We start from the raw sequence: 21266 nt of genomic DNA, 5'->3' as shown, positions 1-21266 counted from the left end.
GAACGTGAGAGTTTGGAGAAAGTGAGAGTTGGAGAACGTGGTAGTTTGGAGAGTAAGAGAGTTTGGAGACAAGGGAGTTTGGAGAGAGATAGAGTTTGGCGAGCAAGAGTGTTCGGAGACCAATAATGGAGAAAGAGAGAGCGGAGACTTGGCGGGCGATGCCATATGAATCACCGGAATCAGCGGAACGGCAACATCAGGCTGGACGGCGGCGGGAAGCAATGCGTGAAGGACAAGAGGGTCAAACAGGAGCCATGGACTTTGGACCCGGTGTGGCGAATTTCGGCGGGCCGTGAGCAAAAGAGAAATAACGGTTCTCAGACGCCCATATAAACCCGCAGGGTGCAGGCAGCGGGATCATTCAGTCGAGATCAGTCATCCGAGAGCATCAGTCGAGTACGATCATCAAGAGTTAAGACAAGCAGTCGAACGAACACCAACCAAGCAAACTACGAGGGAGCCACATCAGGGCGAGTGGTCGGAAGCAACGCCGTGGGAGCCTACAAGGAGCAAGATTGTCACGTCGAGACGTTTGGGATTGGGATTACTAGGAATCTCCGAACAGAGACACAGGTGGCTGAGGTCTAAGGAGGCACCACACGGCTAAGTCAAGGCATCTGTTCTTTCCTGCCAACGAAGTCCTGGCGTTACGCCTGGAGGGTCTACTAGACTTAGAGCAGTGAAAGCCGACGACTTGAAATTATGAGCTCGGGGGTAAGCCTGTCGAGCCCCAGTGTACCTTGCCCAAGCACTATGCGGACGTATCCCGGTGTGAGCCCAGTGCGCCAAGTGCAGTTGAGCAGGTCCTGGCGCGATCAGCCACAAGGGAGAGAAGTCCCGGAAAGAACTCCAAGAGTAGCGAGCCAGAAGGGAGAGAAGTCCCGGAGCGGCCCAACAGAACCCCGAGAGTAGCGAGCCAGAAGGAAGAGAAGTCCCGGAGCGGCGCAACAGAACCCCGAGAGTAGCGAGCCGGAAGGAAGAGAAGTCCCGGAGCGGCGCAACAGAACCCCGAGAGTAGCGAGCCAGAAGGGGGAGAAGTCACGAATCAGAAGGGAGAGAAGTCCCGGATCGGCGTATGCCCACGAACCCAGCACAGAAGTCTAGACGTACAGCCACCCTGTTAGGAGCAGCTCGCAGGCGGTCACGTTTATATAAATTTGGTTGGACAAACACACACAATCTACTGAACTAGCCGCACAAATACCGTAGCGAGCTGAAAGCAAACAAATCAGCTCGTTACATCTGGCGCCCAAAGTGATTGTCCCAGCGGTGAAAGCAAAATGAAAGCAAATGGGAAAGAAGTGGATTTACCGCCTTCAGAAGGAGGACTTCGCCCAGGTCGCACAAAAACTTAATGTCGCCCTAGACGGCAGATTAGAGGACATGAGGAGGACATTGTCGGAGTATTACTCCGAGACAGAGAACGACCCACAACTTTCCGACATCTGGGCTGAGTTGGAAGCCATGTATTACGACAGAATCAGCCCGAGTATCACGCTAACTAACGCTGAAGGGGATAACCTAGTAACAAGCTTGAGCTTCAACAACTTGCAAAGGGAGGCTCACAGGAGAGAGTCAAGCCAGGACAGGAAGACAACGGTGCTGACCTCTAAACACAGCCAAGCGGATTATGCAAGGGTCTCTAAACAAGTCCGAGAGTGGTCATTCAGAGAGAGAGAGCTTTCATCTTTACTTTCTGCCGAGAGATTTCTTCACAAGGCTGTTGGATCAGGTCAGGCAACGAAAGCAGGGTTTCAGTGAGTCCTTTAAAGACTACATGATCGACATGCAGACGATGTCGAGGCCTCTAAACTATTCTGCGAGAGACACCTTAAAGATCATAAAGGAAAACTGGACCCCAAGCCTAAGGAACTTTTTAAGGGCGTACAAAGTGCCGGACCTGGACACGTTGATGCTATTAGCCGATAAATACGAAGAACTGGAAAAGGAGCGGAACGAGTTCGCCCAAGAAAACAAGTTCTCAAAGGCAAAGTCGTCACCACCAACGCAGGTCACGTGCAGAAGATGCGAGGAGACAGATAGCCAGGAGACACGGAGAAATGACAAATTTTCACCGCCGCAACGAGTCTGCTGATACTACCAGGGGTAGTGGATTCATTGGTGTTAGGATGGAACTTTCTAACTCAAGTCGGAACCGAGATAAGGTGCGCTGGACACGAGGTGATAATACCGGCCAGGAACCGACACAATGGGTGGCTCGAGGAGAGGCTATCAGTAGCAGTCGTAGAACAGGAAACAGAGTACGACGACACAGCGAAGTTCATGGAGGCAGAGCTAGCCAGTTTCAAAACCATGACAGGAACGTCGAACATGGCAGAGCATCAAATAACGATGAAGGACGACAAACCAATAAAACAGCGATACTACCTACTACTAGCGACGTAATAGGCACGGATCCGCCGTTAACAGTTAGAGAGCTCCGACAGTACCTGGGAGTAGCATCATGGTATCGGCGATTTGTACCTGACTTCGCAAAAATAGTCAAACCTCTCAACGATCTGCTGCGCAAGGGCAACAAGTGGGTGTGGACACTGCAACATCAGTCGGCATTCGAAGAGGTAAAGGCCAGGCTGGTGGCAGACCCCTACTGGCGTGCCCGGATTTTGAAAAACCATTTGTCCTGCAAACGGACGCAAGTGATTACGGTATTGGGGCCATTTGACCCAGGAAACTGAACGTGGCGAAAAGGTGATCTCTTACTCAAGCCGAACGCTTAACGGGGCTGGAAAAATCTACTCCACGACCGAGAAGGAGTGTTTGGCAATAGTCTGGGCGATCCGGAAACTGAAGCCATATTTGGAAGGGTACCACTTCAAGGTGGTAACTGAACCACATGGCACTGAAGTGGCTCAACAGCATCTCGAGCCCTTCAGGAAGGATCGCCAGATGGGCCCTGGAGTTGCAGCAGTATGACTTCGAAATAGCGTACAGGAAGGGACAACTCAATGTGGTGGCAGACGCATTATCAAGGAAACCACTACCAGTAACACTGCGGGGGATCAAGGAGACATCGGCGGCGGAAGCCTCCGCAGCAATCAGCTGGATTCAGGACATGCGCGGAAAGATTAGAACCCAGCCACAAAAGTACCCGGACCACGTAAAGGAGGGAGACACCTTCTACAGGAACATTCCACACAGAGCAGGCAGTAAGGATGTCGCGACGTGGAAGATGTGCGTCCCGAAAGCTCTACGAGAAGCGGTGCTGAAAGAGAACCACGACTCACCGACAGCTAGCCATGTAGGAAGCAGAAGGACAATAGCACGTCTGGCAACCCGGTACTACTGGCCAGGCATGCATCGAGACGCACGAGCCCACGTAAGAGGGTTCGAGAAAAGTATCAGATTCAAGCCGAATCAGATGCAGGCAGCTGGGAAAATACTAACGCAGGTGCCAGAGGAACCGTAGGTTACAGTATGCGCAGACTTCGTCGGACCCCTGCCGCGTTCAAAACACGGCAACCAAATGCTGCTGGTGCTGATAGACAAGTTCTCCAAGTGGACTGAATTGGTGCCGCTGCGGAGCGCGACGGCCGAGTCCCTAAAGAAAGCGTTCAGAGAGCGCATCATCGCAAGGTTTGGGGTCCCGAAGATAGTCATAAAGGACAACGGAGTACAGTTCAACAGCAAAATCTTCAAGAGTTTTCTGGCCGAGATGGGAGCCAAGCAACAGTTCACGGCTCCATATACCCCGCAAGAGATCCCGACAGAAAGAGCAAACAGGACCGTGAAGACGATGATAGCGCATTTCACAGGGCAGGATCAGAGAAACTGGGACGAGATCATGCTGAGATCATGCTGGCAGTAAATACGAGTGTTTCGGAATCCACAGGATACACGCCGGCGTTTATTACTACCGAGCGCCCTATACGACAGAGAGACCTTGGGAACAGGACGACCCACTGATACCCCAGGGGGGAAGGCAAACAAACTCGGGGAAATCTTCGAGATTGTAAGGCAGAATCTGAAGAGAGCCTCCCAGGATCAGGCTAGGCATTACAACCTAAGGAGGAGACAATGGACACCAGCGGTGGGGGACGTCGTGTGGGCCAAGGAACATCATTTGTCAAAGGCGGCCGAGCGGTTCGCAGCAAAGTTGGCCCCAAGATACGACGGACCTTACCAGGTCACGGATTTTGCGTCACCAGTAATCTGCCAAATACGGTACGTGAACACAAAAAAGAGAGAACCATCCACGTAAGCAAGCTGAAATAAGAACAAACACAGAACACATACGGCCAGCCACAAGCAGATATGTTAGACAAAAGGCAACAATAAAGTGTCAAAGAGTCTCAAAGGATACTACGAAAGGGTCCAAGGATAGCTCCAAGGATACCCGAAGGACACGGGGAATAGGGTCCAAGGATAGCTCCAAGGATACCCAAAGGACACGAGGAGAAGGGTGCGAGGATAGCTCCAAGGATACCCAAAGGACACGATGAAAAGGGTCTAAGGATAGCTCCAAGGATACCCAAAGGACACGAGGAAAAGGGTCCAAGGTTAGCTCCAAGGATACCCGAAGGAAGCGAGGAAAAGGGTCCAAGGATAGCTCCAAGGATGGCCAAAGGATACAAGGAAAAGAGCCCGAGGATAATTTCAAGGATGCTCAGGAATACAAGGAAGGAACCCAAGGATAGCTCCAGGATACGAAGGAGGGAATACAAGGATATCTCAAGGGAAAGCAAAAAAAAAACAACTGGAGGACGGAAAAGACACAACCATCAGACCGGAACGTCCAAACGCTCGGAGATGACTGAAAGGAAAATTTCCAGCGATAGTCCGCCGAAGGAAGGGGAAGACGGCACAGATCAGAGCACATGAGCACCACAGTAACAAGGAGCGACGCACGAAAAGCGATGGCTGCCCGCCAGCCGGCCGAGAGGTCTTGCCCGGGGCAAGGATGGTCAACCACACGGCCTACCCGAACCTCGCGGCAAATCTGGAGGCGAGGAAAGCCCGATCCGGTGATCAGCTCCGACAGCGACGTCGAGCTGATCGAAGATCCGCGGCTGAAGCAGAGGAGGTGGCGGCTTCAGAAGGCCACCAGCGTTCGGGCTGCCTCTCCGCCGGGCTGGCTGCCGGAGGTGCCGCGGTACGAGGGGTCGCCGACGAGACCACCCTCACCGGAAGGCGAAGCGCTCCCTCCCCAGTCGCCACCACCGCCGCAACCTGATACGCCACCACCACCGACGAGGCGTGGCGGGGAATCTCCCCGGTGGAGACCCGCGCGGCCACCCACGCCGAAGTTCGAACGGCCGCCGGCGGCAGAGTCGCACCTGCGCCGGACAATCCCCAGTACCAACCCGGATACCCGGTAGGACACCACGTCCGAACGGACATCCCGGCGGCGCACATGACCCATAGCGTGCGGACGTTCGTGGCCGAAGGCGTGAGGTGGCGGCAACAGACGGCCGTCTGGACGTGGCCGGAGGGCCCCGCGGATGAGAAGGCGACGGTGGATGAGCCCCGGATTTGGGAGGAGACGGGACCTCGGGTGAGCCTGCTGGATCCTAGGACCCGTGGCCGGATGCTCAACAGCATCGAGAGCCCTTCAGGAAGGATCGCCAGATGGGCCCTGGAGTTGCAGCAGTATGACTTCGAAATAGCGTACAGGAAGGGACAACTCAATGTGGTGGCAGACGCATTATCAAGGAAACCACTACCAGTAACACTGCGGGGGATCAAGGAGACATCGGCGGCGGAAGCCTCCGCAGCAATGAGCTGGATTCAGGACATGCGCGGAAAGATTAGAACCCAGCCACAAAAGTACCCGGACCACGTAAAGGAGGGAGACACCTTCTACAGGAACATTCCACACAGAGCAGGCAGTAAGGATGTCGCGACGTGGAAGATGTGCGTCCCGAAAGCTCTACGAGAAGCGGTGCTGAAAGAGAACCACGACTCACCGACAGCTAGCCATGTAGGAAGCAGAAGGACAATAGCACGTCTGGCAACCCGGTACTGCTGGCCAGGCATGCATCGAGACGCACGAGCCCACGTAAGAGGGTTCGAGAAAAGTATCATATTCAAGCCGAATCAGATGCAGGCAGCTGGGAAAATGCTAACGCAGGTGCCAGAGGAACCGTAGGTTACAGTATGCGCAGACTTCGTCGGACCCCTGCCGCGTTCAAAACACGGCAACCAAATGCTGCTGGTGCTGATAGACAAGTTCTCCAAGTGGACTGAATTGGTGCCGCTGCGGAGCGCGACGGCCGAGTCCCTAAAGAAAGCGTTCAGGGAGCGCATCATCGCAAGGTTTGGGGTCCCGAAGATAGTCATAAAGGACAACGGAGTACAGTTCAACAGCAAAATCTTCAAGAGTTTTCTGGCCGAGATGGGAGCCAAGCAACAGTTCACGGCTCCATATACCCCGCAAGAGATCCCGACAGAAAGAGCAAACAGGACCGTGAAGACGATGATAGCGCATTTCACAGGGCAGGATCAGAGAAACTGGGACAAGATCATGCTGAGATCATGCTGGCAGTAAATACGAGTGTTTCGGAATCCACAGGATACACGCCGGCGTTTATTACTACCGAGCGCCCTATACGACAGAGAGACCTTGGGAACAGGACGACCCACTGAGAAATCTTCGAGATTGTAAGGCAGAATCTGAAGAGAGCCTCCCAGGATCAGGCTAGGCATTACAACCTAAGGAGGAGACAATGGACACCAGCGGTGGGGGACGTCGTGTGGGCCAAGGAACATCATTTGTCAAAGGCGGCCGAGGGGTTCGCAGCAAAGTTGGCCCCAAGATACGACGGACCTTACCAGGTCACGGATTTTGCGTCACCAGTAATCTGCCAAATACGGTACGTGAACACAAAAAAAGAGAGAACCATCCACGTAAGCAAGCTGAAATAAGAACAAACACAGAACACATACGGCCAGCCACAAGCAGATATGTTAGACAAAAGGCAACAATAAAGTGTCAAAGAGTCTCAAAGGATACTACGAAAGGGTCCAAGGATAGCTCCAAGGATACCCGAAGGACACGGGGAATAGGGTCCAAGGATAGCTCCAAGGATACCCAAAGGACACGAGGAGAAGGGTGCGAGGATAGCTCCAAGGATACCCAAAGGACACGATGAAAAGGGTCTAAGGATAGCTCCAAGGATACCCAAAGGACACGAGGAAAAGGGTCCAAGGTTAGCTCCAAGGATACCCGAAGAAAGCGAGGAAAAGGGTCCAAGAATAGCTCCAAGGATGGCCAAAGGATACAAGGAAAAGAGCCCGAGGATAATTTCACGGATGCTCAGGAATACAAGGAAGGAACCCAAGGATAGCTCCAAGGATTCTCAAAGAACACAGACAAAAGGGTCAAGGGATAACTCCAAGGAGACTCTAGGATACGAAGGAGGGAATACAAGGATATCTCAAGGGAAAACAAAAAAAAAACAACTGGAGGACGGAAAAGACACAACCATTAGACCGGAACGTCCAAACGCTCGGAGATGACTGAAAGGAAAATTTCCAGCGATAGTCCGCCGAAGGAAGGAGAAGACGGCACAGATCAGAGAGCTGTCGCCACCACCGCCGCAACCTGATACGGCACCACCACCGACGAGGCGCGGCGGGGAATCTCCCCGATGGAGACCCGCGCGGCCACCCACGCCGAGGTTCGAACGGCCGCCGGCGGCAGAGTCGCACCTGCGCCGGACAAGCCCCAGTACCAACCCGGAGAGCCGGTAGGACACCACGTCCGAACGGACATCCCGGCGGCGCACTTGACCCATAGCGTTCGGACGTTCGTGGTTGAAGACGTGAGGTGGCGGCAACAGACGGCCGTCTGGACGTGGCCGGAGGGCCCCGCGGATGAGAAGGCGACGGTGGATGAGCCCCGGATTTGGGAGGAGACGGGACCTCGGGTGAGCCTGCTGGATCCTAGGACCCGTGGCCGGCCGGACCTGTGGACCCCGCCGACACCGAGTACGCGGCCATCGACGCCAGGTAGTGGGCCAACGACACCGGCGGGGACACGAAACGCGGCGGAGCCTCAGGAGCGGGGGCCGTGGAAATGGCCGGAACCGACGGGAGGTGGAAGGCCAAGTTTGAAGCGGCAACATTCGGCGCCCGTGGTGTCCGAATCGGCGGCTCGTCCTTAGTTGGCGCGGACGATGTCGGCGCCGGAAGGCCAGCTATGGCTTGGAGTCCCGCAGCAGGAGTGGCCCGCAGGAATCGCGGAGGAACCGGCGTTGCGCGAGGCTCGCAACCTGGGCGGCAGGCGCAGCGTGTGGGTCAGGAACGGCGGACGCCGTGAGGCTGGCGCACGTGAGGCTGGGGCTCGCGGGCATGAGCGTTTTTGTGGAGCAGACCGAGATGAATCCGTGAATAAAATGTTGAAAACTTAACACTCAGAAGCTAAGGACCGGAGGAGGCGGGAACGCGGCTGAAAGCATAAAGAAGAAGGGGGCATACATGGCAGCAACCTGAAACGAAGGGAAAGGGTTAGGGCGGAGGCATAGACAAAACTCCAGCTGACTTACCCGCTGCGAAGCCAATGATAAGTCCTCTTCGGGCCCGCTCTCGAAGGGGTTCAGCCAGCTGAGGGCGAATGAAGGATGAAAGTGAAGGAAAGTCGCAGAAAGGATAGGAACGAAAGTGGGAAAAGGAAATTGAAACTCAGCTTGAGAAGTCGCAAATTTTGCAGAATCAGCAGATGACAGGGAAGGGGGCGCCTCGATAGGCGGTCGATTGGCACTGGACGATAAAGCGATCGATGGGCACAAGAAAAATGGAAATATCAGTGATGAGGAACATCGCGGCGAGCAAGTGGCAACGCCGCACCTGCGATATTGATATCGTGAGCAGGCCCCCTGGGTATCGATAGCCGATTAGTATCGGTGCCCAGTGGGAACAGATGGAGGATCGGCGCGGGGGATTTAAAGTTGCCATGCGGAGGACGACCGGCGCTGTGAAAACGTAACAAGGTTGAAAGCGTCGAGGGAGCACCGAGGGAACCGGAACGAGGTGCGCTATGACTCAAGGGCTAGGATATACAAGGGAATGCCGGAGAGTGAGAGCGCTGATTTTTCTTAAATCTTTCCCGAAGTGAGGAGTTGAATAACTCCACACAAATCCCAGCAGCAGATGGCCGGCCGCTCACCAGGTACGCGGCGGATTCGCGTAGTGACGGCGCGACGAAGAGCGATTTGAGAACGAGAGAGATTGGAGATCGAGGACGGAAAACGTGAGAGTTGGAGAACGTGAGAGTTTGGAGATCGAGGACGGAGGACGAGAGAGTTTGGAGATCGAGGACGGAGAACGAGAGAGTTTGGAGATCGAGGACGGAGAACGTGAGAGTTGGAGAACGTGAGAGTTTGGAGATCGAGGACGGAGAACGAGAGAGTTTGGAGATCGAGGACGGAGAACGAGAGAGTTTGGAGATCGAGGACGTAGAACGTGAGAGTTGGAGAACGTGAGAGTTGGAGAACGTGAGAGTTTGGAGATCGAGGACGGAGAACGAGAGAGTTTGGAGATCGAGGACGTAGAACGTGAGAGTTAGAGAACGTAAGAGTTGGAGAACGTGAGAGTTTGGAAATCGAGGACGGAGAACGAGAGAGTTTGGAGATCGAGGACGGAGAGCGTGAGAGTTGGAGAACGTGAGAGTTTGGAGAAAGTGAGAGCTTGGAGAACGTTGTAGTTTGGAGAGAAAGAGAGTTTGGAGACAAGGGAGTTTGGAGAGAGATCGAGTTTGGCGAGCAAGAGGGTTCGGAGACCAATAATGGAGAAAGAGAGAGCGGAGACTTGGCGGGCGATGCCATATGAATCACCGGAATCAGCGGAACGGCAACATCAGGCTGCACGGCGGCGGGAAGCAATGCGTGAAGGACAAGAGGGTCAAACAGGAGCCATGGACTTTGGACCCGGTGTGGCGAGTTTCGGCGGGCCGTGAGCAAAAGAGAAATAACGGTTCTCAGAGGCCCATATAAACCCGCAGGGCGCAGGCAGCGGGATCATTCAGTCGAGATCAGTCATCCGAGAGCATCAGTCGAGTACGATCATCAAGAGTTAAGACAAGCAGTCGAACGAACACCAACCAAGCAAACTACGAGGGAGCCACATCAGGGCGAGTCGTCGGAAGCAGCGCCGTGGGAGCCTACAAGGAGCAAGATTGTCACGTCGAGACGTTCGGGATTGGGATTACTAGGAATCTCCGAACAGAGACACAGGTGGCTGAGGTCTAAGGAGGCACCACACGGCTAAATCAAGGCATCTGTTCTTTCCTGCCAACGAAGTCCTGGCGTTACGCCTGGAGGGTCTACTAGACTTAGAGCAGTGAAAGCCGACGACTTGAAATTGCGAGCTCGGGGGTAAGCCTGTCGAGCCCCAGTGTACCTTGCCCAAGCACTATGCAGACGTATCCCGGCGTGAGCCCAGTGCGCCAAGTGCAGTTGAGCAGGTCCTGGCGCGATCAGCCACAAGGGAGAGAAGTCCCGGAAAGAACTCCAAGAGTAGCGAGCCAGAAGGGAGAGAAGTCCCGGAGCGGCGCAACAGAACCCCGAGAGTAGCGAGCCAGAAGAAAGAGAAGTCCCGGAGCGGCGCAACAGAACCCCGAGAGTAGCGAGCCGGAAGGAAGAGAAGTCCCGGAGCGGCGCAACAGAACCCCGAGAGTAGCGAGCCAGAAGGGGGAGAAGTCACGAATCAGAAGAGAGAGAAGTCCCGGATCGGCGTATGCCCACGAACCTAGCACAGAAGTCAAGACGTACAGCCACCCTGTTAGGAGCAGCTCGCAGGCGGTCACGTTTATATAAATTTGTTGGGACGAACACACACAATCTACTGAACTAGCCGCACAAATACCGTAGCGAGCTGAAAGCAAACAAATCAGCTCGTTACATCTGGCGCCCAAAGTGATTGTCCCAGCGGTGAAAGCAAAATAAACAGAATGGGAAAGAAGTGGATTTACCGCCTTCAGAAGGAGGACTTCCCCCAGGTCGCACAAAGACTTAATGTCGCCCTGGACGGCAGATTAGAGGACATGAGGTGGACACTGTCGGAGTATTACTCCGAGACAGAGAACGACCCACAACTTGCCGACATCTGGGCTGAGTTGGAAGCCATGTATTACGACAGAATCAGCCCGAGTATCACGCTTACTAACGCTGAAGGGGATAACCTAGTAACAAGCTTGAGCGTCGACAACTTGCAAAGGGAGGCTCACAGGAGAGAGTCAAGCCAGGACAGGAAGACAACGGTGCTGACCTCTAAACACAGCCAAGCGGATTATGCAAGGGTCGTTAAACAAGTCCGAGAGTGGTCATTCAGAGAGAGAGAGCTTTCATCTTTACTTTCTGCCGAGAAATTTCTTCACAAGGCTGTCGGATCAGGTCAGGCAATGAAAGCAGGGTTTCAGTGAGTCATTTAAAGACTACATGATCGACATGCAGACGATGTCGAGGCCTCTAAACTATTCTGCGAGAGACACCTTAAAGATCATAAAGGAAAACTGCACCCCAAGCCTAAGGAACTTTTTAAGGGCGTACAAAGTGCCGGACCTGGACACGTTGATGCTATTAGCCGATAAATACGAAGAACTGGAAAAGGAGCGGAAAGAGTTCGCCCAAGAAAACAAGTTCTCAAAGGCAAAGTCGTCACCACCAACGCAGGTCACGTGCAGAAGATGCGAGGAGACAGATAGCCAGGAGACACGGAGAAATGGTGAAGACGTGAGGTGGCGGCAACAGACGGCCGTCTGGACGTGGCCGGAGGGCCCCGCGGATGAGAAGGCGACGGTGGATGAGCCCCGGATTTGGGAGGAGACGGGACCTCGGGTGAGCCTGCTGGATCCTAGGACCCGTGGCCGGCCGGACCTGTGGACCCCGCCGACACCGAGTACGCGGCCATCGACGCCAGGTACTGGGCCAACGACACCGGCGGGGACACGAAACGTGGCCTCAGGAGCGGGGGCCGTGGAAATGGCCGGAACCGACGGGAGGTGGAAGGCCAAGTTTGAAGCGGCAACATTCGGCGCCCGTGGTGTCCGAATCGGCGGCGCGTCCTTAGTTGGCGCGGACGATGTCGGCGCCGGAAGGCCAGCTATGGCTTGGAGTCCCGCAGCAGGAGTGGCCTGCAGGAATCGCGGAGGAACCGGCGTTGCGCGAGGCTCGCAACCTGGGCGGCAGGCGCAGCGTGTGGGTCAGGAACGGCGGACGCCGTGAGGCTGGCGCACATGAGGCTGGCGCACGTGAGGCTGGGGCTCGCGGGCATGAGCGTTTTTGTGGAGCAGACCGAGATGAATCCGTGAATAAAATGTTGAAAACTTAACACTCAGAAGCTAAGGACCGGAGGAGGCGGGAACGCGGCTGAAAGCATAAAGAAGAAGGGGGCATACATGGCAGCAACCTGAAACGAAGGGAAAGGGTTAGGGCGGAGGCATAGACAAAACTCCAGCTGACTAACCCGCTGCGAAGCCAATGCTAAGTCCTCTTCGCGCCCGCTTTCGAAGGGGTCTGCGTGGAGCCGGGTCAGCCAGCTGAGGGCGAATGAAGGATGAAAGTGAAGGAAAGTCGCAGAAAGGATAGGAACGAAAGTGGGAAAAGGAAATTGAAACTCAGCTTGAGAAGTCGCAAATTTTGCAGAATCACCAGATGACAGGGAAGGGGGCGCCTCGATAGGCGGTCGATTGGCACTGGACGATAAAGCGATCGATGGGCACAAGAAAAATGGAAATATCGGTGATGAGGAACATCGCGGCGAGCAAGTGGCAACGCCGCACCTGCGATATTGATATCGTGAGCAGGCCCCCTGGGTATCGATAGCCGATTAGTATCGGTGCCCAGTGGGAACAGATGGAGGATCGGCGCGGGGGATTTAAAGTTGCCATGCGGAGGACGACCGGCGCTGTGAAAACGTAACAAGGTTGAAAGCGTCGAGGGAGCACCGAGGGAACCGGAACGAGGTGCGCTATGACTCAAGGGCTAGGATATACAAGGGAATGCCGGAGAGTGAGAGCGCTGATTTTTCTTAAATCTTTCCCGAAGTGAGGAGTTGAATAACTCCACACAAATCCCAGCAGCAGATGGCCGGCCGCTCACCAGGTACGCGGCGGATTCGCGTAGTGACGGCGCGACGAAGAGCGATTTGAGAACGAGAGAGATTGGAGATCGAGGACGGAAAACGTGAGAGTTGGAGAACGTGAGAGTTTGGAGATCGAGGACGGAGAACGAGAGAGTTTGGAGATCGAGGACGGAGAACGAGAGAGTTTGGAGATCGAGGACGTAGAACGTGAGAGTTGGAGAACGTGAGAGTTGGAGAACGTGAGAGTTTGGAGATCGAGGACGGAGAACGAGAGAGTTTGGAGATCGAGGACGTAGAACGTGAGAGTTAGAGAACGTAAGAGTTGGAGAACGTGAGAGTTTGGAAATCGAGGACGGAGAACGAGAGAGTTTGGAGATCGAGGACGGAGAGCGTGAGAGTTGGAGAACGTGAGAGTTTGGAGAAAGTGAGAGCTTGGAGAACGTTGTAGTTTGGAGAGAAAGAGAGTTTGGAGACAAGGGAGTTTGGAGAGAGATCGAGTTTGGCGAGCAAGAGGGTTCGGAGACCAATAATGGAGAAAGAGAGAGCGGAGACTTGGCGGGCGATGCCATATGAATCACCGGAATCAGCGGAACGGCAACATCAGGCTGCACGGCGGCGGGAAGCAATGCGTGAAGGACAAGAGGGTCAAACAGGAGCCATGGACTTTGGACCCGGTGTGGCGAGTTTCGGCGGGCCGTGAGCAAAAGAGAAATAACGGTTCTCAGAGGCCCATATAAACCCGCAGGGCGCAGGCAGCGGGATCATTCAGTCGAGATCAGTCATCCGAGAGCATCAGTCGAGTACGATCATCAAGAGTTAAGACAAGCAGTCGAACGAACACCAACCAAGCAAACTACGAGGGAGCCACATCAGGGCGAGTCGTCGGAAGCAGCGCCGTGGGAGCCTACAAGGAGCAAGATTGTCACGTCGAGACGTTCGGGATTGGGATTACTAGGAATCTCCGAACAGAGACACAGGTGGCTGAGGTCTAAGGAGGCACCACACGGCTAAATCAAGGCATCTGTTCTTTCCTGCCAACGAAGTCCTGGCGTTACGCCTGGAGGGTCTACTAGACTTAGAGCAGTGAAAGCCGACGACTTGAAATTGCAAGCTCGGGGGTAAGCCTGTCGAGCCCCAGTGTACCTTGCCCAAGCACTATGCAGACGTATCCCGGCGTGAGCCCAGTGCGCCAAGTGCAGTTGAGCAGGTCCTGGCGCGATCAGCCACAAGGGAGAGAAGTCCCGGAAAGAACTCCAAGAGTAGCGAGCCAGAAGGGAGAGAAGTCCCGTAGCGGCGCAACAGAACCCCGAGAGTAGCGAGCCAGAAGAAAGAGAAGTCCCGGAGCGGCGCAACAGAACCCCGAGAGTAGCGAGCCGGAAGGAAGAGAAGTCCCGGAGCGGCGCAACAGAACCCCGAGAGTAGCGAGCCAGAAGGGGGAGAAGTCACGAATCAGAAGAGAGAGAAGTCCCGGATCGGCGTATGCCCACGAACCTAGCACAGAAGTCAAGACGTACAGCCACCCTGTTAGGAGCAGCTCGCAGGCGGTCACGTTTATATAAATTTGGTGGGACGAACACACACAATCTACTGAACTAGCCGCACAAATACCGTAGCGAGCTGAAAGCAAACAAATCAGCTCGTTACATCTGGCGCCCAAAGTGATTGTCCCAGCGGTGAAAGCAAAATGAAAGCAAATGGGAAAGAAGTGGATTTACCGCCTTCAGAAGGAGGACTTCGCCCAGGTCGCACAAAAACTTAATGTCGCCCTAGACGGCAGATTAGAGGACATGAGGAGGACACTGTCGGAGTATTACTCCGAGACAGAGAACGACCCACAACTTGCCGACATCTGGGCTGAGTTGGAAGCCATGTATTACGACAGAATCAGCCCGAGTATCACGCTAACTAACGCTGAAGGGGATAACCTAGTAACAAGCTTGAGCGTCGACAAATTGCAAAGTGAGGCTCACAGGAGAGAGTCAAGCCACGACAGGAAGACAACGGTGCTGACCTCTAAACACAGCTAAGCGGATTATGCAAGGGTCGCTAAACAAGTCCGAGAGTGGTCATTCAGAGAGAGAGAGCTTTCATCTTTACTTTCTGCCGAGAGATTTCTTCACAAGGCTGTCGGATCAGGTCAGGCAACGAAAGCAGGGTTTCAGTGAGTAATTTAAAGACTACACGATCGACATGCAGACGATGTCGAGGCCTCTAAACTATTCTGCGAGAGACACCTTAAAGATCATAAAGGAAAACTGCACCCCAAGCCTAAGGAACTTTTTAAGGGCGTACAAAGTGCCGGACCTGGACACGTTGATGCTATTAGCCGATAAATACGAAGAACTGGAAAAGGAGCGGAAAGAGTTCGCCCAAGAAAACAAGTTCTCAAAGGCAAAGTCGTCACCACCAACGCAGGTCACGTGCAGAAGATGCGAGGAGACAGATAGCCAGGAGACACGGAGAAATGACAAATTTTCACCGCCGCAACGAGTCCCACGACAGCAGGCACCAGGAGCACCACGAGGAGGCCAATGGACGCCACCACAGCAGCAACAGATACAACCAGCGAACACGGGGTGGAGACCGACAAACACAACACAGAGGCCGCGGGGAACGACACACATTGCAGATCCCCATGAGGCCTGCCGAAGGTGCGGCTGCCACGGACACTGGGCACAAGGATGTCGACTCCAATGCCTGTTGTTTTGCTGGGTGTGCGGGAGAGTAGGTGTCAGGAGCGTCGAATGCTGCCAGCAGGCGGGAAATGCCCAGCGACCTCAGCCGCAGAGAGGCGAGCGAGGGTCGCAAGATGCTACCTCTACAAACTAACGAGCAAGCTAATCGAGGAGGAGCAGCAGTCGTCCGCAGCGGTGACGATTGGGGGAGGCTCGTACAAGACCACGATCGACACCGGAGCAACAGCGAGCTTTATAACCAAGGAACTGGCGGACAACCTGGCTGCCCTCGGCGGCAAGTTAGGTTGGCAGACGGAAGGTGCGGCGGGATCGATGAACAGCTGGAGGTGGAGATCGCATTCGGGAACAAGCGACTAACCATGAGCCTGCTGATACTACCAGGGGTAGTGGATTCATTGGTGTTAGGATAGAACTTTCTAACTCAAGTCGGAACCAAGATAAGGTGCGCTGGACACGAGGTGATAATACCGGCCAGGAACCGACACAATGGGTGGCTCGAGGAGAGGCTATCGGTAGAAGTCGTACAACACGAAACAGAGTACGACGACACAGCGAAGTTTCTGGAGGCAGAGCTAGCCAGTTTCAAAACCATGACAGGAACGTCGAACATGGCAGAGCATCAAATAACGATGAAGGACGACAAACCAATAAAACAGCCATACTACCCCAAAACCCGAAAGTTCAAGGGGAGATCAATGCGAAGGTGGACGAGCTACTCCAAATGGAATGCATAGAGCACTCAACCAGCCCATACAACTCTCCCAACGTGATGGTTAGGAAGAAGACGGGCAAGTGGAGACTGTGCGTCAACTTGAGGCAGATCAACACCAAATCGATAAAGGATGCCCACCCAATGCTTCGAATAAATTATATCCTCGACCAGCTGAGAGAGGCACGGTACATAAACAGCTTGGACCTGAAGGATGGCTACTGGCAAATCCCGCTGAAAGAAAGCATCAGGCAGTACACTGCATTTACAGTGCCCGGAAAGGGCTTATTCCAATGGAGAGTAATGCCGTTTGGACTCCATTCTGCGACCTTCCAGCCGATGTTGGACCGGGTAATTGGTCCCGAGATGTCGCCGCACTCATTTGCGTACCAGGACGATATCATAGTGATCGGACGCACACTAGAAGAGCACAAGGATTGAACCCGGAAAAATGTCAGTTTTTCAAGAAGGAGCTGCTTTATTTGGGTCATAGAGTGACTAGCGACGTAATAGGCACGGATCCGGAAATGGTAGCAGCCGTCGCCGAATAAGAGCCGCCGTCAACAGTTAGAGAGCTCCGACAGTACCTGGGAGTAGCATCATGGTATCGGCGATTTGTACCTGACTTCGCAAAAATAGTCAAACCTCTCAACGATCTGCTGCGCAAGGGCAACAAGTGGGTGTGGACACTGCAACATCAGTCGGCATTCGAAGAGGTAAAGGCCAGGCTGGTGGCAGACCCCTACTGGCGTGCCCGGATTTTGAAAAACCATTTGTCCTGCAAACGGACGCAAGTGATTGCGGTATTGGGGCCATTTGACCCAGGAAACTGAACGTGGCGAAAAGGTGATCTCTTACTCAAGCCGAACGCTTAACGGGGCTGAAAAAAAACTACTCCACGACCGAGAAGGAGTGTTTGGCAATAGTCTGGGCGATCCGGAAACTGAAGCCATATTTGGAAGGGTACCACTTCAAGGTGGTAACTGAACCACATGGCACTGAAGTGGCTCAACAGCATCGAGAGCCCTTCAGGAAGGATCGCCAGATGGGCCCTGGAGTTGCAGCAGTATGACTTCGAAATGGCGTACAGGAAGGGACAACTCAATGTGGTGGCAGACGCATTATCAAGGCAGCCACTACCAGTAACACTGCGGGGGATCAAGGAGACATCGGCGGCGGAAGCCTCCGCAGCATGCAGCTGGATTCAGGACATGCGCGGAAAGATTAGGACCCAGCCGAAAAAGTACCCGGACTACGAAAAGGAGCGAGACACCTTGAACAGGAAAATTCCACACAGAGCAGGCAGTGAGGATGTCGCGACGTGGAAGATGTGCGTCCCGAAAGCTCTTCGAGAAGCGGTGCTGAAAGAGAACCACGACTCACCGACAGCTGGCCATGTAGGATGCAGAAGGACAATAGCACGTCTGGCAACCCGGTTCTACTGGCCAGGCATGCACCGAGACGCACGAGCCCACGTAAGAGGGTTCGAGAAATGTATCAGATTCAAGCCGAATCAGATGCAGGCAGCTGGGAAAGTGCTAACGCAGGTGCCAGAGGAACCGTAGGCTACAGTATGCGCAGACTTCGTCGGACCCCTGCCGCGCTCAAAACACGGCAACCAAATGCTGCTGGTGCTGATAGACAAGTCCCTAAAGAAAGCGTTCAGAGAGCGCATCATCGCAAGGTTTGGGGTCCCGAAGATAGTCATAACGGACAACGGAGTACAGTTCAACAGCAAAACACAGTTCACGGCTCCATATACCCCGAAAGAGAACCCGACAGAAAGAGCAAACAGGACCGTGAAGACGATGATAGCGCAATTCACAGGGCAGGATCAGAGAAACTGGGACGAGATCATGCTGAGATCATGCTGGCAGTAAATACGAGTGTTTCGGAATCCACAGGATACACGCCGGCGTTTATTACTACCGAGCGCCCTATACGACAGAGAGACCTTGGGAACAGGACGACCCACTGAGACCCCAAGGGGGAAGGCAAACAAACTCGGGGAAATCTTCGAGATTGTAAGGCAGAATCTGAAGAGAGCCTCCCAGGATCAGGCTAGGCATTAAAACCTAAGGAGGAGACAATGGACACCAGCGGTGGGGGACGTCGTGTGGGCCAAGGAACATCATTTGTCAAAGGCGGCCGAGGGGTTCGCAGCAAAGTTGGCCCTAAAATACGACGGACCTTACCAGGTCACGGATTTTGCGTCACCAGTAATCTGCCAAATACGGTACGTGAACACAAAAAAAGAGAGAACCATCCACGTGAGCGAGCTGAAATAAGAACAAACACAGAACACATACGGCCAGCCACAAGCAGATATGTTAGACTAAAGGCAACAATAAAGTGTCAAAGAGTCTCAAAGGATACTACGAAAGGGCCGGGTCCAAGGATAGCTCCAAGGATACCCGAAGGACACGGGGAATAGGGTCCAAGGATAGCTCCAAGGATACCCAAAGGACACGAGGAGAAGGGTCCAAGGATAGCTCCAAGGATACCCAAAGGACACAAGGAAAAGGATCCAAGGACAGCTCTAAGGATACCCAAGGGACACGACGAAAAGGGTCCAAGGATAACTCCAAGGATACCCAAAGGACACGATGAAAAGGGTCCAAGGATAGCTCCAATGATACCCGAAGAAAGCGAGGAAAAGGGTCCAAGAATAGCTCCAAGGATGGCCAAAGGATACAAGGAAAAGAGCCCGAGGATAATTTCACGGATGCTCAGGAATACAAGGAAGGAACCCAAGGATAGCTCCAAGGATTCTCAAAGAACACAGACAAAAGGGTCAAGGGATAACTCCAAGGAGACTCTAGGATACGAAGGAGGGAATACAAGGATATCTCAAGGGAAAACAAAAAAAAAAACAACTGGAGGACGGAAAAGACACAACCATTTGACCGGAACGTCCAAACGCTCGGAGATGACTGAAAGGAAAATTTCCAGCGATAGTCCGCCGAAGGAAGGAGAAGACGGCACAGATCAGAGAGCTGTCGCCACCACCGCCGCAACCTGATACGCCACCACCACCGACGAGGCGCGGCGGGGAATCTCCCCGATGGAGACCCGCGCGGCCACCCACGCCGAGGTTCGAACGGCCGCCGGCGGCAGAGTCGCACCTGCGCCGGACAAGCCCCAGTACCAACCCGGAGAGCCGGTAGGACACCACGTCCGAACGGACATCCCGGCGGCGCACTTGACCCATAGCGTTCGGACGTTCGTGGTTGAAGACGTGAGGTGGCGGCAACAGACGGCCGTCTGGACGTGGCCGGAGGGCCCCGCGGATGAGAAGGCGACGGTGGATGAGCCCCGGATTTGGGAGGAGACGGGACCTCGGGTGAGCCTGCTGGATCCTAGGACCCGTGGCCGGCCGGACCTGTGGACCCCGCCGACACCGAGTACGCGGCCATCGACGCCAGGTAGTGGGCCAACGACACCGGCGGGGACACGAAACGCGGCGGAGCCTCAGGCCAAGTTTGAAGCGGCAACATTCGGCGCCGAAGTCCAGCTATGGCTTGGAGTCCCGCAGCAGGAGTGGCCCGCAGGAATCGCGGAGGAACCGGCGTTGCGCGAGGCTCGCAACCTGGGCGGCAGGCGCAGCGTGTGGGTCAGGAACGGCGGACGCCGTGAGGCTGGCGCACGTGAGGCTGGGGCTCGCGGGCATGAGCGTTTTTGTGGAGCAGACCGAGATGAATCCGTGAATAAAATGTTGAAAACTTAACACTCAGAAGCTAAGGACCGGAGGAGGCGGGAACGCGGCTGAAAGCATAAAGAAGAAGGGGGCATATATGGCAGCAACCTGAAACGAAGGGAAAGGGTTAGGGCGGAGGCATAGACAAAACTCCAGCTGACTTACCCGCTGCGAAGCCAATGATAAGTCCTCTTCGGGCCCGCTCTCGAAGGGGTTCAGCCAGCTGAGGGCGAATGAAGGATGAAATTGAAGGAAAGTCGCAGAAAGGATAGGAACGAAAGTGGGAAAAGGAAATTGAAACTCACCTTGAGAAGTCGCAAATTTTGCAGAATCACCAGATGACAGGGAAGGGGGCGCCTCGATAGGCGGTCGATTGGCACTGGACGATAAAGCGATCGATGGGCACAAGAAAAATGGAAATATCGGTGATGAGGAACATCGCGGCGAGCAAGTGGCAAAGCCGCACCTGCGATATTGATATCGTGAGCAGGCCCTCTGGGTATCGATAGCCGATTAGTATCGGTGCCCAGTGGGAACAGATAGAGGATCGGCGCGAGGGATTTAAAGTTGCCATGCAGCGGACGACCGGCGCTGTGAAAATGTAACAAGGTTGAAAGCGTCGAGGGAGCACCGAGGGAAGAAGAGCGCGACGAAGAGCGATTGGAGAACGAGAAAGATTGGAGATCGAGGACGGAAAACGTGAGAGTTGGAGAACGTGAGAGTTGGAGAACGTGAGAGCTTGGAGATCGAGGACGGAGAACGAGAGAGTTTGGAGATCGAGGACGGCGAACGAGAGAGTTTGGAGATCGAGAACGGAGAACGTGAGAGTTGGAGAACGTGAGAGTTTGGAGATCGAGGACGGAGAACGAGAGAGTTTGGAGATCGAGGACGGAGAACGAGAGAGTTTGGAGATCGAGGACGGAGATCGAGAGAGTTTGGAGATCGAGGACGGAGAACGAGAGAGTTTGGAGATCGAGGACGTAGAACGTGAGAGTTGGAGAACGTGAGAGTTGGAGAACGTGAGAGTTTGGAGATCGAGGACGGAGAACGAGAGAGTTTGGAGATCGAGGACGGAGAGCGTGAGAGTTGGAGAACGTGAGAGTTTGGAGAAAGTGAGAGTTGGAGA

At 54.3% G+C, this 21266-nt stretch overlaps 2 protein-coding genes across 5 annotated transcripts in view; both read left to right on the top strand.

Moving 5' to 3' along the window:
* LOC127011707 (cylicin-1-like) overlaps positions 1–21266 on the top strand; it is a 92365-nt gene that overhangs the window by 48412 nt on the left and 22687 nt on the right. The window lies entirely within an intron of this gene.
* The window catches only part of LOC127011708 (uncharacterized), a 95052-nt gene continuing 74792 nt past the window's right edge, over positions 1007–21266 (top strand). For 2 of the 4 annotated variants that reach the window (XR_007764968.1, XR_007764969.1), the window contains exon 1: positions 1007–4517. Coding sequence is in view for 1 of the 4 variants with exons in the window: in XM_050889744.1 (XP_050745701.1) it covers positions 2061–2696 (636 nt within the window). In the remaining 3 variants the exon portion in view is untranslated. Of the gene's footprint in view, positions 4518–17289; positions 17351–18641; positions 18779–21266 lie in introns of those variants that run through there. The other 2 variants (XR_007764970.1, XM_050889744.1) reach the window with 2 other exon arrangements.

The sequence above is a fragment of the Drosophila biarmipes genome, unplaced genomic scaffold (genome assembly GCF_025231255.1).
Source record: "Drosophila biarmipes strain raj3 unplaced genomic scaffold, RU_DBia_V1.1 ptg000005l, whole genome shotgun sequence".
NCBI lineage: Eukaryota > Metazoa > Arthropoda > Insecta > Diptera > Drosophilidae > Drosophila > Drosophila biarmipes.
The sequence above is the reverse complement of the archived record's forward strand: the minus strand, read 5'-3'. Positions and strand labels throughout refer to the sequence as shown.